This window comes from Tursiops truncatus, chromosome 9, assembly GCF_011762595.2.
Source record: "Tursiops truncatus isolate mTurTru1 chromosome 9, mTurTru1.mat.Y, whole genome shotgun sequence".
NCBI lineage: Eukaryota > Metazoa > Chordata > Mammalia > Artiodactyla > Delphinidae > Tursiops > Tursiops truncatus.
In genome coordinates, this window is record NC_047042.1 from 23,680,571 (window position 1) to 23,695,355 (window position 14,785).

A 14,785-nucleotide genomic window follows, 5' to 3' on the forward strand; every position below is an offset into this window, starting at 1 on the left:
CGTAGTTAAACTGGGAATTAGGGATAAGTCATTTAGTACCCTGAATCTCAAACTTCTATGGGAATTGGATTATGATCAAAAGTTCGCAGTACATATTAAAAATTCTATGATTTTACTAAATGGATTGAAAATAATAGTTTTTATTATTATTATTTCATGAGATGGAGCCACATCAAATTGTCAAAGTACTATTAATGATAAAACAATTTCATCATTAAATGTGTATGTTTTGATCTTTATGCTAGAAGGTTTCTCTAAGGTAAACAAACTGCTACTTTTTCAATTGCAACACATAACGTGTTAACATTATGTTAACAATATAATATGATGTTAATAAGCCATATGTGGCTTAACATATTAGCGCATATAAAATAAAACTTAAAGATAAGAAAAAAGATATTGTAAAATTAAATTATCATTATTAATGACAAAATAAGATATGTTAATCTGTATGTGCACAACACTGGACATTTTGCTTATTTGTTAAGATCCACATTAATTTTTATTCTAGTAAGGAGAGTAAGCAGTAAATTGGTATGTATGATCTTTGAGTACAAAGTTAAGTATCTATTAAAAAATAATAAAATTGATCAGGTTTGGCCCACTGGACTACCATGCAGCTGCGTTCTTTGACTAATGTTCTAGAATTACTCTCCTGGCTACCTTCAGATTGTGGTCATTTTGGCAGGACTGAAACATTTTAAAGCACTCTAAGCTCACTGTTTAGTAATAAGCAATACCAGTTGGCCTAGGATAGAATGGAGAATGGAATGTTTTTAATATGTGCTCACCAGGTCACAAACTGGACCCCTACCAGTTAGCAAGTGGGTATGGCAGGCATTGTGTCGCCAAGTTCTGCTTCCTGGTAGAGATCTGAAGTCCATGGGAACAGATTATAGGGAGATAACAAAACGTGCCTGAAAGAATTTTGAGCTATTTAGCTTCTTTACAATTTTGTGAACACTTGTGAAGCATCTACACAAGTATTCTGTAGATACAATGATTGTTAAATTGAGATAACTCTGTAATTAATTATTTCACAGCTTTGTTATATCCAATTATGCCCAAAAGAGGAGGTTATAAATTCCTGATATTCAATAGATTTATTAGCATCTGTCTACAGGAAGGAAAATAAAAGGACACTCAGAGGATGGTTTATGGCAGACAGGACTGATTCTAACCCTGCTGTATACCACCTTATTAGTTATGTCTTAAACATTACAAAAGAGTTAGATGGCTAATTGGCTTCATCTCCTGTCTTAAATTCCCAGCAATTTTAATAGCAAGTTAAGGATAATAAAGTTTCTGCTTTATTTTGTGTAAGAAATATTTAATTAATGTCACTTTGGAAAGAATTTTATTTGAGAGTAGAAATTCTTTTCTTTCAGAATTTCATTGTAGGGTTTATGCAAAGATAAACTTGCTCAATTTAAACTTTAATCCAAAAATATTTTGCTTTCCAGTTGTACTTCCACTGACTAAAAACTATCTCATAAGGTTTTGAAGAGGTTCTTTAAGAGGTGTCATCTGACTTTGTTGTGCTACAATAATTACTAAAAATAGCAAAAGAACACTAGCACGTTGGGCCAGATGCCGCGCTATATTATGTAATTTGAAATTCTAATGCTCAACGCTTCTTGGTACTTTAATAGATAGAAATATTTTAACCAATTTGTGTTATTTAGTGCACTGCAATTGAACAGAAATGATACAACATCAAATAGCAAAGTGAGATGAGTACACAAATGAAATATTAGAGATAATATTACAGGGATAATCAGTAGAATAAATAAGATGATAAATATAAGGTTATAAAGCTTCCTGCTCTTTTTAGTTTCAGGTTTCAAGTTAAGCAAACTGTTTAATGATTTTCTTTGAGAGTAAAAATTATAATGTTAATCAAAATATTAAAAAGTAGCATAGGAATATAAGCCTAGGAATTGAAGTCTCAGGTCCTTGAAAAATGAAGAGCAATAACAACTTTAATTTCATAAATGAATCCTATTCTCTAAAGCGCAAAACTATTACATGACTTACTACAGTTTAACAGGAAAATTTATACTGCCTTGTTTTAACCCTTTTTTGTTCTAAATAATATTTGATGAGATAAAACTCCAGTATGTGTTAACAATAATTTAGAATTTTGAAGTTTATTTTCATAGCATTTAACTTGAAATAAGTGAAAACTTTATATATTTATCTAGTACTATACAAATCTTACAGTTTCTAAAGGTGAATAAAATTTTCTTCCTCATGAAGAAAATACTTTCTGAGACACTGCTTCTATTAAATAATATTTAGAAACTTATTTGAAAATACTCTGCATCAGACTTAATTGGATATCTTGAAGTTTCAAAGCTTTGTAATTTTTCTGTCCTAATGATACATTTTCATTTCCTCCCTACCCAATTTGAATGACTATAGGGAAATAATTTACTGGATAATTTCCAAGCTCACATTTCAGTCAGTGCTGGATGTATTTGTCTTAATTTAGTTTCCAGATCTGAGAAAGAAAGATGAGTTGCCTTTTTAAATGAATCAAAGCAAAGGGTTTTGAACAAATTAATTATTTTTCCACCTGTTCTACTGTCAAATGATGCAATTTTACCACTGGCAATACATAGAGAAACAAAAAGGGAAAAGCATTTACTATATAATCGGCATACTGAAATCCAAGATTTGTCCCACAGTCAACTAATGTTAAGTCAGACATATTCTAGAAGTGTCTTAATTAGCCAGAAAAGAATGTCTTCTAAGTGAGGTATAGACAGGCACTGGATGATTGAGACTCAAGATTATTGATTTATTAATGTGTGTAGCAGCAATCAACTGGGCCTGCTTCTTTTTATATTTTATAAAAAAATGAGAAAATAAAAAAGTGATTTTATGAGCGCATCTTTTTTAGTACAGCAACTTCTAGACAATCCACAGAGAATGTACTTAGCTAACACATGCACTTTGTTATTATTTTGCATGAAAGGAATACCAGTTTTAATCATTTGTAAAAGATTACTAAAACATGAGGAAAAGTGAATATAATTAATACTAGAAAAACAACTACAGAAAACACTGAAATTTACTTTATAATATATATTAATATATGTATACATATACACAATACCTATTAATATATGTATATACATACATACGCTTTTTAAATGGTTGACTTGCTCTACAAATAACAGCAGTCATATTAGATGAAAAAATACATGGTTATCATTTAATCATGAATATTCTTGGAAACGAGAAAATAAAATTTCTCACAACTTTCTATTATTTTACTCAGGTGCTATCATCCATGCAGCTATCCAAAATGGGCATATAGTATCATGAATTTATTTTCTTTAATTAATTTAATTTCCTTTTTTACAAAATATTTCCCCCTCCCTCTTTTATTTTCCACTTACTGATCATAACAGACACTGTGTTCACATTGGGGTTGAAAGAGCAGCGTCCTTTTCCGGATTCACACTTGGAGTCAATCATGAAAACTTGGTCCTTTATTACAGATAAAATTGGAAATGTAGTAACGATAAATTACTTTATCTTAGTTAACCAATTTTTCTTTAGTAAAACAAAGCATCATCATAAATAATATGCTTTCTACTTGGTTGCTTATGCCTTCCCAATTTTACTATATTAAGACTCTCTTGGCCTATATGAAGAATCCATTTGTAAGTTATAAAGCTAACCTCAGCAGGTCAAGTTCACATCCTACTACACTACCCATAAAGCTGATCCAACAAGTTCTCAAATCAACATCAATAAAAAACACTTGGAAATCAAGGATCATTGTAAACCTGAACTAGGTATGTTGAACATTGGCCAAAAGAAGAAAACTGATTACAGAGAAACAATGTGTATGAGGATTATGAAACTTTCAAAATAATCAAGATTTTTTTAAACATAAAATTTGTTACCACTTATTTTGTTATATAAAGCATTATACTAGATTCAACAAAATAATTCATAATTTAGATTAAAATGTTTCTTTTATTCATTCACTTATTTATTTAACAAAAATTTATTGAGCACCTATTACTTGCCAGACACTGACAAAACATTGGGGGTAGAGTAAACAAAATAGACAAAAATCCTTACCTGTAGGTAATTTATAATCTAATGACAGATAATATAAATAAAGAATATAAAGATAATAAATACGTAAAATATAAAGTATGTTAGATGGTACTCAGTGCTTAGGAAAAAAATTAAACAGGGAATGGGACTAGGGAAATCCACGGATGGGGGCAGTGGGTTCAATTTGAAATATAATGGTCAGTGTAGCCTCAGTTAGAGGGAGCATTTTGTTGGTATGTTTATCTTTTTTCTTACATAAAGTTAGTAAAAGCTACTACTAAAATTCAAAGAAAAATGATCACATTTGTAGATTGCATTAAATGATGGAGGACCTTAATTATCAAGCTGCTTTTCAAAATTATCCTGAATGAAATACGGGCTCAACATTTTTGAGCATGGAATAGAAGGATCAAAACATTGCTTTAAGAAGATTGGGTCTTACTTGTGCTTTAAGAAGATTGAGAATGGTGGTTGTAAAGACAGACACTGGGTTCAAGAAAACAAACTTGTTTTGAACTGCAGTAATCCAGGAATTAGGTAATAATAATCTGACATGCCAGGATCTCAGTGGTCAGGGTAAGAGTGGTAAAGATGTAAGAGGATTTGTAAAGTGAAAATCGACAGAGCTTGGCAATCAATAACAAATTGGAGGCAGCTCAAGAAGATGAAGAAAACAAAGTTGATTCTGAAGTTTTGACTCTTTAAAGAAAATAAAACTAGTTCATTTTTGTTATACTGAGTTTGATGTATTGGCGGGAAATCCCTGAGGTAATGGGAAATTAGAGAGCTTAAAAAGAATCACAGTGCTCTAGCCTAGAAAGGTCCTATAACATGACGCTTTTCATGGATTAACTCTAAAGATGAGGAAAATATGACTTGTCCAAGATCACCCATAGCTGAATAGTGACAAAAGCAAAATTAAAATTCAGTCTCCTGACTCCTAACTATGTCTGCTTTCCAAGAGGTCATCATTTATACAATAACTAAACAATGATAAACCTGCAGGAAAACAATACAGTTTAGTAAACTTGGTTGTGTAGCCAGAGTCATACATAGATTTGACTAAAAAAGTGACAGCTGGCACTGCAGGAATTGAGGAGACTGCTTAGGCACCACTTGCTCGCCACTGACTTCCTCCTCCATTGCATAGCCTCCTTGTACTCACACAGTGATAGTCTAGATCTTGTCATCCCCAGGAAGGGATGTGATCCACCTGAATAATGACTAATTCAAGCACCCTGCAACAATTCTTCAAACTCATCGCCTAAGAACCCTTTCTATTTTTTACAATTTATCAGCCTTCTATCTTCTTGATAGATAGATTAGATTCCATGCTTTTTAATTTTGTTTTTTTCAAAAATATCAATATTAATTTCCTTGAATCTGTGATTGTTTTCATTGCACCCATAGGCTATAAAGACACATCTATCTACATTCTCCACACCTGCCTCCAAACTTCTAAGCATTTTGCGAAAGGTTATCCAACAAGGTGTATTCAACATAGTATAGATTTGTGATCACCAACTTAAAGTGAACCCTCTACACTGCTCAGCAACCTTTCAAAGGCACTCTGTCAACTGGTTCTTCCCTTGATAACTTCAAACCATTGCCACTATCGTCAAATCTCCCAATTTATTCTCAGCTCATATGATTGACAACCATGTTGCTTAGAAAGTGAAGCCCTTAAATGAGGCATCAGTTTCTCACTACCAAATATATAACTATACGTGAATACATCCACTAATACACGAGAGGAAATATTTCTCTTACTCTGAGGCCAATCCTTCCACCAGTGTTTCAGATCCTATCTTACCCAGTCTTCTTAGGCAACTTATACTTTCCATTATCCCTAATCGTTCTTTTTTTTTTTTAAATTAATTATTTTATTTATTTATTTTTGCCCGTGTTGGGTCTTCGTTGCTGTGCACGGTCTTTCTCTAGTTGCAGGGAGCGGGGTCTACTCTTCATTGCGGTGCGCAGCTTTCTCATTGCAGTGGCTTCTCTTGTTGCAGAGCACGAGCTCTAGGCACACAGGCTTCAGTAGTTGTGGCGCATGGGCTCAGTAGTTGTGGCACACAGGCTTAGTTGTTTCTCTGCATGTGGGATTTTCCTGGACCAGGGCTCAAACTTGTATCCCCTGCATTGGTAGGTGGATTCTTAACCACTGTGCCAACAGGGAAGTCCCCTACTTGTTCTTTAATCTCATTAACTGGATCCCTTACAACATTATTTCAACAACTCCTTCAGCTCTTATACATTACTCTCCTTGAGAATCACATTTCTTAAAGAATTACATATACTCATCACCATTTCCTGAGTTCTCACTTTCTTCTCAATCCACTTCAGTTGGGCATCCAACCTCAACTGCTCTATTGAAACCCTTTTTTGGCAAGACCCCTGATGACTATCATGTACACAATTCAGCGCTTATTTTTTTAGACCTCTTCTTTCTTGGATTCTCAATGGTATTTGAGATTGTTGTCCACTTCTATCTTTTTTAAATGACTTGTTTTTATTCCCAGAACACACTTTTTTTTTTTTTTTTTTCCTCTCCTCTTGTTGTTTCTTTTTAGTCTTTTTTGGAGATCCCTTTTCCTCCATCTGGCCATTTAAATTTAGGAGATCCTCAAGTCTCAGTCATAATCATTCTTTTCATACTATACTCTTTCTGCATGATTAAATCTACACTTTGTTTGGGCTTCAGTTACTCTTATGAAACAATTACTCAAACATTTATATAGCCAAATTTATATTCAGCTGCCTAGTTGATATTTCTACTTGTATCTTTCAGCAGCATCTCAGACTCAACAGAATCAAACCCAGGCTCATAATTTTAACCTCAGACATGGTTCTCTTCATTGTTTCTCATCTCAGTTCATGGCAACTTTATAATTAAAGAAGCTAACAAACAAACAAACAAAAAACGAACAACAAAAGTATCAATGTAATGTAAAATACAAGTGACAACACAATTCTGTTCATGGCACTTTCTGCTTAAGGTTGTTTCAGTTGCTTCTTCTTAGACACAGGACAAAGACCAGTATCTTAAAGATAGCTTACAAGTTCTGAAATGATTTTGTTTCTGCCATTACTCTTATTAAATAAATACATATTTGTAGATTGAATCAATAAGAGAAAAAATAGGACCAGAAAGAGAGTATGTGGTGAAAAATCAGGAAAGAAGGCATGGCAAAATGTCCCATGGTTATAGATGTCAATAACGGCACTGGGCTTCCCTGGTGGTGCAGTGGTTGAGGGTCTGCCTGCTGATGCAGGGGACAAAGGTTCATGCACCGGTCTGGGAAGATCCCACATGCCACGGAGCGGCTGGGCCCGTGAGCCATGGCTGCTGAGCCTGCGCTTCTGGAGCCTGTGCTCCGCAATGGGAGAGGCCACAACAGTGAGAGGCCCGCCTACCGCAAAAAAAAAATAATAATAATAATAATAACGGCACTGAAAAATAGAGGGCATGACCAACATGTCATAGATTGGTCTAGGAGAAAGGATGCTGATTAGGGGAGTCCATTTGATCACTGAGAATCTTGGTCATTAGGGAAGAGTTTCAGTTAATGGGTGAAAATGAAATTTAGATTAGAAAGATTTAATGAAAGACATGGAAAATAGGATTGTAAAAGCTGAAAATATAGCCTACTAATCCGAGAAGTTTTGTGATAAAGTAAAAGAGAGAGAAAGGAGAAGAGTTGATAAAACGTCACAAGAAAGAAAACTTACTGTTAAACAAGAAAAAAAGAGTAAATACAGGGGAAAGGGAAAGAAGACGTAAAACAGTGGAGGCTAAAGATCAGAGAACTTTCTTGATAAGAAAAATGCACAGCTATTCTTCTGACAAGAGAAAAGCTACAAAAAGATGCATAAACAGAAAAGTTTGGTGATTAATTTTGTTCAAAAAGCACATGGAATAATTTGAATGCCTGTGATATTCTTGGTCAATCAAAGGCAAGGTTATCTGCTTGATGAGTGGCAGCATCCGGGGCTTAAACAGTATTCAGTTATGAGAACTGATGTTATGGAGGCATCTGATAAAATCAACCCGAGATGAGAGGTAACATTCCAAGAATGCGCAGCACAATTAACCAATAATTGTTTCTTATTAATGTTTTATTCATTAGTTAAAGTCATCATTTACTTGTGTTGCTTTATTTTTTTCCAGAAACAGAAGACAGTGGATAAAAGAGAAAAACTGTGGTTAGGAATCTATGTAGCAAAGATTATAGGCTCTTTGGATGGACACCATTGAATTGCTCTAGGAAAGCTCTGAATCAGTCTCACAAAATAATGGAAGGGCCATAGAGTCTCATGAAAGTGCGTGGTGTTCCAAATGTGAAGTAGGGTTATAAAATGTTCTCTGAGAACCAATGAATTGCTATTAGACAGGCAAATAAAAGATGGTAGATAATGTGTCAGAAATAAACAGGAATACTTAACAACTGTGCCACCCTAACTTGGTTCACTTTCAAAGTGGTTTCAAATACATGAAAAATGCCATATCTTAGTACTAACATAGGGTGTTAGCAGTAAGTACTACCTCTGATCACTACAAAATACAATGTTAGTGATGAATAAGGAGAATTCTCTCAAAATACAACTTTCTGCATCATGTGGTCTTTCATTCTAAACTAAAGAAAATAAATACATAAGATGTTTGATAAAACTGTGCATTCTATATTTATATTATTACTTATATACTACAGATATATAAAAATGATGTTGTGGTGAAACACTTTGACTTGACTATTAAGGAAAACAAAAAGCTTAAAATTTCATAATCTTTTTCACACTTAAATAGGCTCTTAATATATTATTTAAAGAGATTAATTAATGGAAATGATTCCCCTTTGAAACACATCTTTTGAAGTGAGACTAAAGTAGTTCATATTTAGTAAAGTGATTAAAATTTATTCCATGCTGGTTTTCCAAAGGAGATTAATTTTTGGACCAACTTCCCAATTAAACCATGAAGTGTATAGTGGGCAATTTGTACATGGGAAAATGATTTTATTTAAAATATGAAAACTGCTATGCAGTTGTTGGCCTGTACAGTGACTGCACAACCCTCAGTGGAGTGTCTGACAGACTGCAGACGTCTGGGCCACTAGTTTATTTAATCAGCTGATCACAGGCATGTGGTTCTACTGACAAGCTCAATTCAGCCAATTGTACTCTTCCAAGAAGCATAGCTTTACTTTTCTTTAAGAATTTTAATATTTCATATCATCTTAAACCACTTGTAAATGGCTCAATTTGGGGTCCAATTATAATTACTCATTTATTTTTAAATGGCTTTTTATTCACTGAAAGATAGATGCATATAAATTACATCTGAAAAAAATTTAATAATAAAAGACTATAGAGGAAATCATTGTTCAATTATGTTAGTACTAAAGTGGATGAATCCTTGTTAAAGAAAACTAAACTTAATTAAGTATATCAGTAGCAATATTTAATCTTTTTTTACAATTCTAACCTCTAAAATTGAATTAAGATATTATTTAAGGACTGGAATTTCTAGATTTAAGTTGCATAATGAAACAAAAGCAAGTTAATTTGAAAGAATTCAGTTTTAAAATACTTGTATTAAGTAAAGCAACATGTTTCATTAAAAGAATAAGGAAAACTCTTTTGATCTAATGCGTAGTTTCCTTAGTCAATAATTGTGAACTGAGATAAACAGTCTTAAATATCACAGGTGAAGTTCAACCAGCCTTATATTTGACTATACAATTAGCTATGTATTTAGTCTTTAGTAAATGCTTTTGTTCACAGAACCCCAAATCATTTTAACCAATGTAAAAATAAAGCTATAATAGCCTAGTGTAGACCAATGTTGGTCTAAAATGGAAGTATGATTTATTAATTATATAAAGTTCTTTTCAGCTAAGGCACTTGTCATCCTGCTTTATACATCTCTTACAGGTGTCTACCTCATAAAAATTTACCAAATTTGAAATATAATAAATAAGAAATTACTTAAAATAGATTTGAGAAAGTGAGTTTATACTACAATATTTCTATAATTTGGAGCACATATTATCAATACGTTATGCTCTGAATAATTATGAAATTATACCATTCTCCTTCATCTTCTGCAGCTTTTCCATTCAGAAACATATATATTTAATTGAAGGCAAAAGGCTACACTTGAAGTAACCTGGGAGACAGGAACCAAATGTAATATATTTTGTGTTTAAAGGGCTTGAAACTTTTTTTATGGCCATTAATGATATTTCCAAGTTTTTACTGTTAAATACAGTTGTAAGAAATCTTTGACACTAACATCAAACTAAGAATGAAAAATTGTTACACTTACCTCTGATCTCCTCCCTCTGTTCAAATAAGTACAGACTGGGCTGAAAGCACCACTCCCACAAACATACAAATGCGTGCGGTTGAAAGCCTGAATTACACGGACAAAGTTCCCGCAGCCATGCTAAAACAACAGGTAAATAAGCGGTTAGTAACCGAATGACTTTTATAGTTATTTCTAAGTATTACTGTGATACTTTGTTATACATTTTCCTTTCTGCCCTAACTTTTTAATTATTGTTAGGAGATAACAAGAGAACATGGTGCATTTTAGGAAGAAGGTAGTTTACCAGATAATGAGTAAAATGATATGTCTCTCCTATTTCAGTATTTATATACTGGGCACCTTTTTATGTTCTGAAACTTTATGAGCTTACTCTTTATCTGAGAAAGTTTAGAAATTGAAAGGTACACCAAATTGTTTTTTCAAATTTTCCTCAAAACATTACACATACACACACGCACCCTCACATATTATATACACATGTTTTGAATGAACTTGTGTTTATAGAAGGTCCATATTATCATTAGTTACAGTTGCAAACACTATTGGTCTTCATAACTGGTGACTAAAGCAAACCTTAAACAAAATGCCAGCATTGTTGCTTTCTATGAAAAATAATGGAATCCTGATCTCTCTGCTCTTGATACACTAAAATACTCTCCTCTCCCCCAAAACTCCTTTCTCACCTGTTCCCAATCCAACCATTGGAAAGGCTGTCATTTATTCACTCGATGAAATGCAAAATATGGTAATTATAAGTTGACTATGACTTTGCAGAAATACATAAACATGGTCAGCACCAAATGCAGATCTCTGTGACTGAATTAACCATTGCATGTTCTACACTTGCAGGGTCACTATCCTTTGCTGACTACACATTAATCAAGCCTGAGGTTGAATGTAGTTCCCTTCACAAAGTCATTGATCTAGCAAAGAACATTATTAAAAATAATGTTAGAAATTAGAGACAAAAGTTTTTATAAAGAAATATGTCAAAATCTAACAGGGGTTTCCCCATGGGTGGTCATACATTATATATTTTTTTCTCTTCTAGGTACCATGTATTTTACTAAATTATTATAATGCACATTTATTGTTTATATTGTTAGAAAAGTAAAAAAAAAACTTTTCTAAAATAGAAATTTAAAGTCAATATTATTTTATATTTTCTCATCATTTTTCCCTTTTATACTCATTGTTACTTGCCAGCAAATATATGTTTATTTTCATATGTAGTAACTGTATACACATGTTTCTATTATGGATTTATATTATCAAATCATCAATCACCAACTCTGCTGTTAAATAAATTTATCCTTACAGACCAGACTATATACTTTATTTTTACTTTAAGACATTAAGGATTTTTATTAAATATATAGTGTCACTGTATCTTGACACCTGTTTATAGAGGTACCTGGAAATTGACTACATAACTGCAGATGAAATGTGTTTCTCTGGAGAAAAAAGCATAGATGAAGTACAGTGTATATATAGTATGCCTATGTTAAGGGTATCTGTGAGCAATGACACTTGTGTTTATTGTTTTCACATCCAAGTCCAGTCATTCTGGGATTCTGCATATAACATTTTCCCGTAAAACACCAATTCGATTCAATTCTATTAATAATAGGTTCTGTCTTTACATTTCAATACAGGTTATACTTGTTTCATGTATATGTTTATATCAACATATTTGTTATATATATGATTATTATGGCTAATACTTTTGAGAATTTATTATGTACTAGACATTAGAATAATCATTTTATATACTTAACCCCTTTTACTTCCCAGGAAGTTTGATTTTTTACATTTATGGATCACATTTATTGAGCAAACTATGTGTACTTAGGCACTTTATATTCATTCAGTTTTTTCAACTCAACCCCTTTTAGAAAACAAAAGCTTAGATCTTGTTTAGCTAACTCGCCTGAGGTCATGTAGCTAGAAACAGGTAAAGCAGATTTTCAAACACAGACGTGTTTTACATTGAATCTTGTACTTTTAACCACTTTATAATTTGTCATTGGGTGAGAATTCCATAGTTGTTAGAGGGAAGTTTTTATAACAATTATTAATATTTACAGAGCTCTTAATCCTTTGATGTTAGTTGTTTTTAATCCTCACAGCAATGTTCCAATTAAAGTATTCAGTCCCATTTTAGTGATGAGGAAATTGAGTCCTCAAAAATATTAAATGAAGTGCTCTAGGTTTAATAAATAACCCTGGGTCTTGAATCATGGCTACCCTCCACCATGAAGACTAATTCCCACACTATCTGATGATGCTTTACTGTGCTCCTCCAAAGCCTCCCCAAAGAGAAAAACATGAAAGGAAAAATAAATCAATTGCTTTAATTATTGAAAATCATTTTCTAGGTCCCTTCCATTTCCATTGTGCTTAGTTTCTGTCCACATTATTTCTGTCCTAGACCACTGCAGTTGTGTCAATTCCATCCAGAAAATATTTATTTACTGAACTCATTCTGTGAAAGCACTGTATATGGTGCTAGCAATACTGAAATGAATAGATTCAATTCCTGTTTTCAGAGAAAGGGGAGTATAATACATCAGGCTGTAGTAGATGCTATAATAGGGTTATATTTTTCAAAGTGTGCTATAGAAAGAAAGAGGAAATGAGTAACACTGAAGTGGGTGTAATGGTTTGAGAGTGGATGTCATTTGAGCTGGAACTTGCAGAATAAGCTAGAGATTCTGACAGGCAAAAGCATAAGAAAGGAACATTCCAACAGAAAACACAGCATGAACAGAAAAACTGGAGGCATAATAGTGCAGGATTTAGTTGGGGAATAGTGCCTAGAGAGGACAGAGGATTATTGTGTGATGAAACCAGACAGGCAATTAGAACTGGACTATCATCATGCCATAGCATGATGGGCAGCAGAGAGTGAATTTAAGTATACAGATCTCAGAGCCAGACGACCTGGGTTCAAACTCTGGCTTTATCTTTTACTAGCTATTTGAACTTGAGATATTTACTTAGCCTCTCTGTGCTTCAATCTTTTTATCTGTAAATGGTGATGATAATATTTGTTGTAAGCAGTATACTACTGAAGCACTTGGAACAGTGTCTGGCACATAATAAATATACCCAGTGTTAGGTATTAGATTCTTTCATATATATTTTCAGTTCCAATTGTCAGTACAAACCCTGTGTAATGGACAGGGAATTTGTCCTGCATAGAGATTAGTACAGGTCCTGACCACAGTAGACATCCATAAAAGGTTTGCGGAATGAGACATCAGTGAAATTCAATACCATGGATGCTTTCTTTTTATTGCTTAATTCTCTTTCAAAACTATTTCAAAGTACAATGCTAAATGAAAAATCAAGCTGCTAACATTATGCAGAATGTAATACTATTTTATGTATATACATATACATGTCATATACTAAAATGCTGGAAGAATATACCGCCAATTTTTAAGTTATTATGTTTGGGTAGCATAATTTATTTTATTTACTTAACAGTGTGTGCTTACTATGTGCTATGTACTGTTCTAAGCTCTCTGCAAATATTAATTCACTAATCCTCTTAATAACCCAATAAGGTAGGTTTTATGAGTAGCCCATTACACATTTAAGAAAAATGAGGCACAGAGAGGTTAAGTCTCCAGGGTCAGAGAGCTAATAAGAGATTGTTTTCTGTTGCTCTCTGCATGCTTTTCTAGGTCTTCAAAAGTCAGAAAGAGAGAGACAAATACCGTATGCTAACACATATATATGGAATTTAAAAAAAAAAAAAAATGTCATGAAAAACCTAGGGGTGAAACAGGAATAAAGACACAGACTTACTAGAGAATGGACTTGAGGCTATGGGGAGGGGAAAGTGTAAACGGTGACAAAGCGATAAAGAGGCATGGACATATATACACTACCAAACGTAAGGTAGATAGCTAGTGGGAAGCAGCCGCATAGCACAGGGAGATCAGCTCGGTGTTTTGTGACCGCCTGGAGGGGTGGGATAGGGAGGGTGGGAGGGAGGGAGACGCAAGCGGGAAGAGATATGGGAATATATGTATATATATAACTGATTCATTTTGTTGTGAAGCTGAAACTAACATACCATTGTAAAGCAATTATACTCCAATAAAGATGTTAAAAGAAAAAAAAAAAAAAAAAAAAAAAAAAAAACAATAAATTAAAAAATAAACAAAAGATCACTGAAGAAATCTAAGAGGAAATCAAAAAATACCTAAAGACAAATGACAATGAAAACACGACGATCCAAAACCTATGGGATGCAGCAAAAGCAGTTCTAAGAGGGAAGTTAATAGCTATACAAGCCTACCTCAAGAAACAAGAAAAATCTCAAATAAACAATCTAACCTTACACCTAAAGGAACTAGAGAA

The 14,785-nt window shown here is 33.2% G+C and overlaps 1 protein-coding gene across 1 annotated transcript in view; it reads right to left on the minus strand.

Annotated features, from left to right (window-relative positions):
• Window positions 1–14,785, minus strand: part of SEMA3C (semaphorin 3C) — a 187,576-nt gene that overhangs the window by 73,893 nt on the left and 98,898 nt on the right. Inside the window, exons 5-6 of the mRNA XM_019940507.3 lie at window positions 10,409–10,528; window positions 3,408–3,498 (exon numbers count right to left, since the gene is read on the minus strand). Coding sequence (XP_019796066.1) covers window positions 3,408–3,498; window positions 10,409–10,528 — 211 coding nt within the window. The remainder of the gene's footprint in view (window positions 1–3,407; window positions 3,499–10,408; window positions 10,529–14,785) is intronic.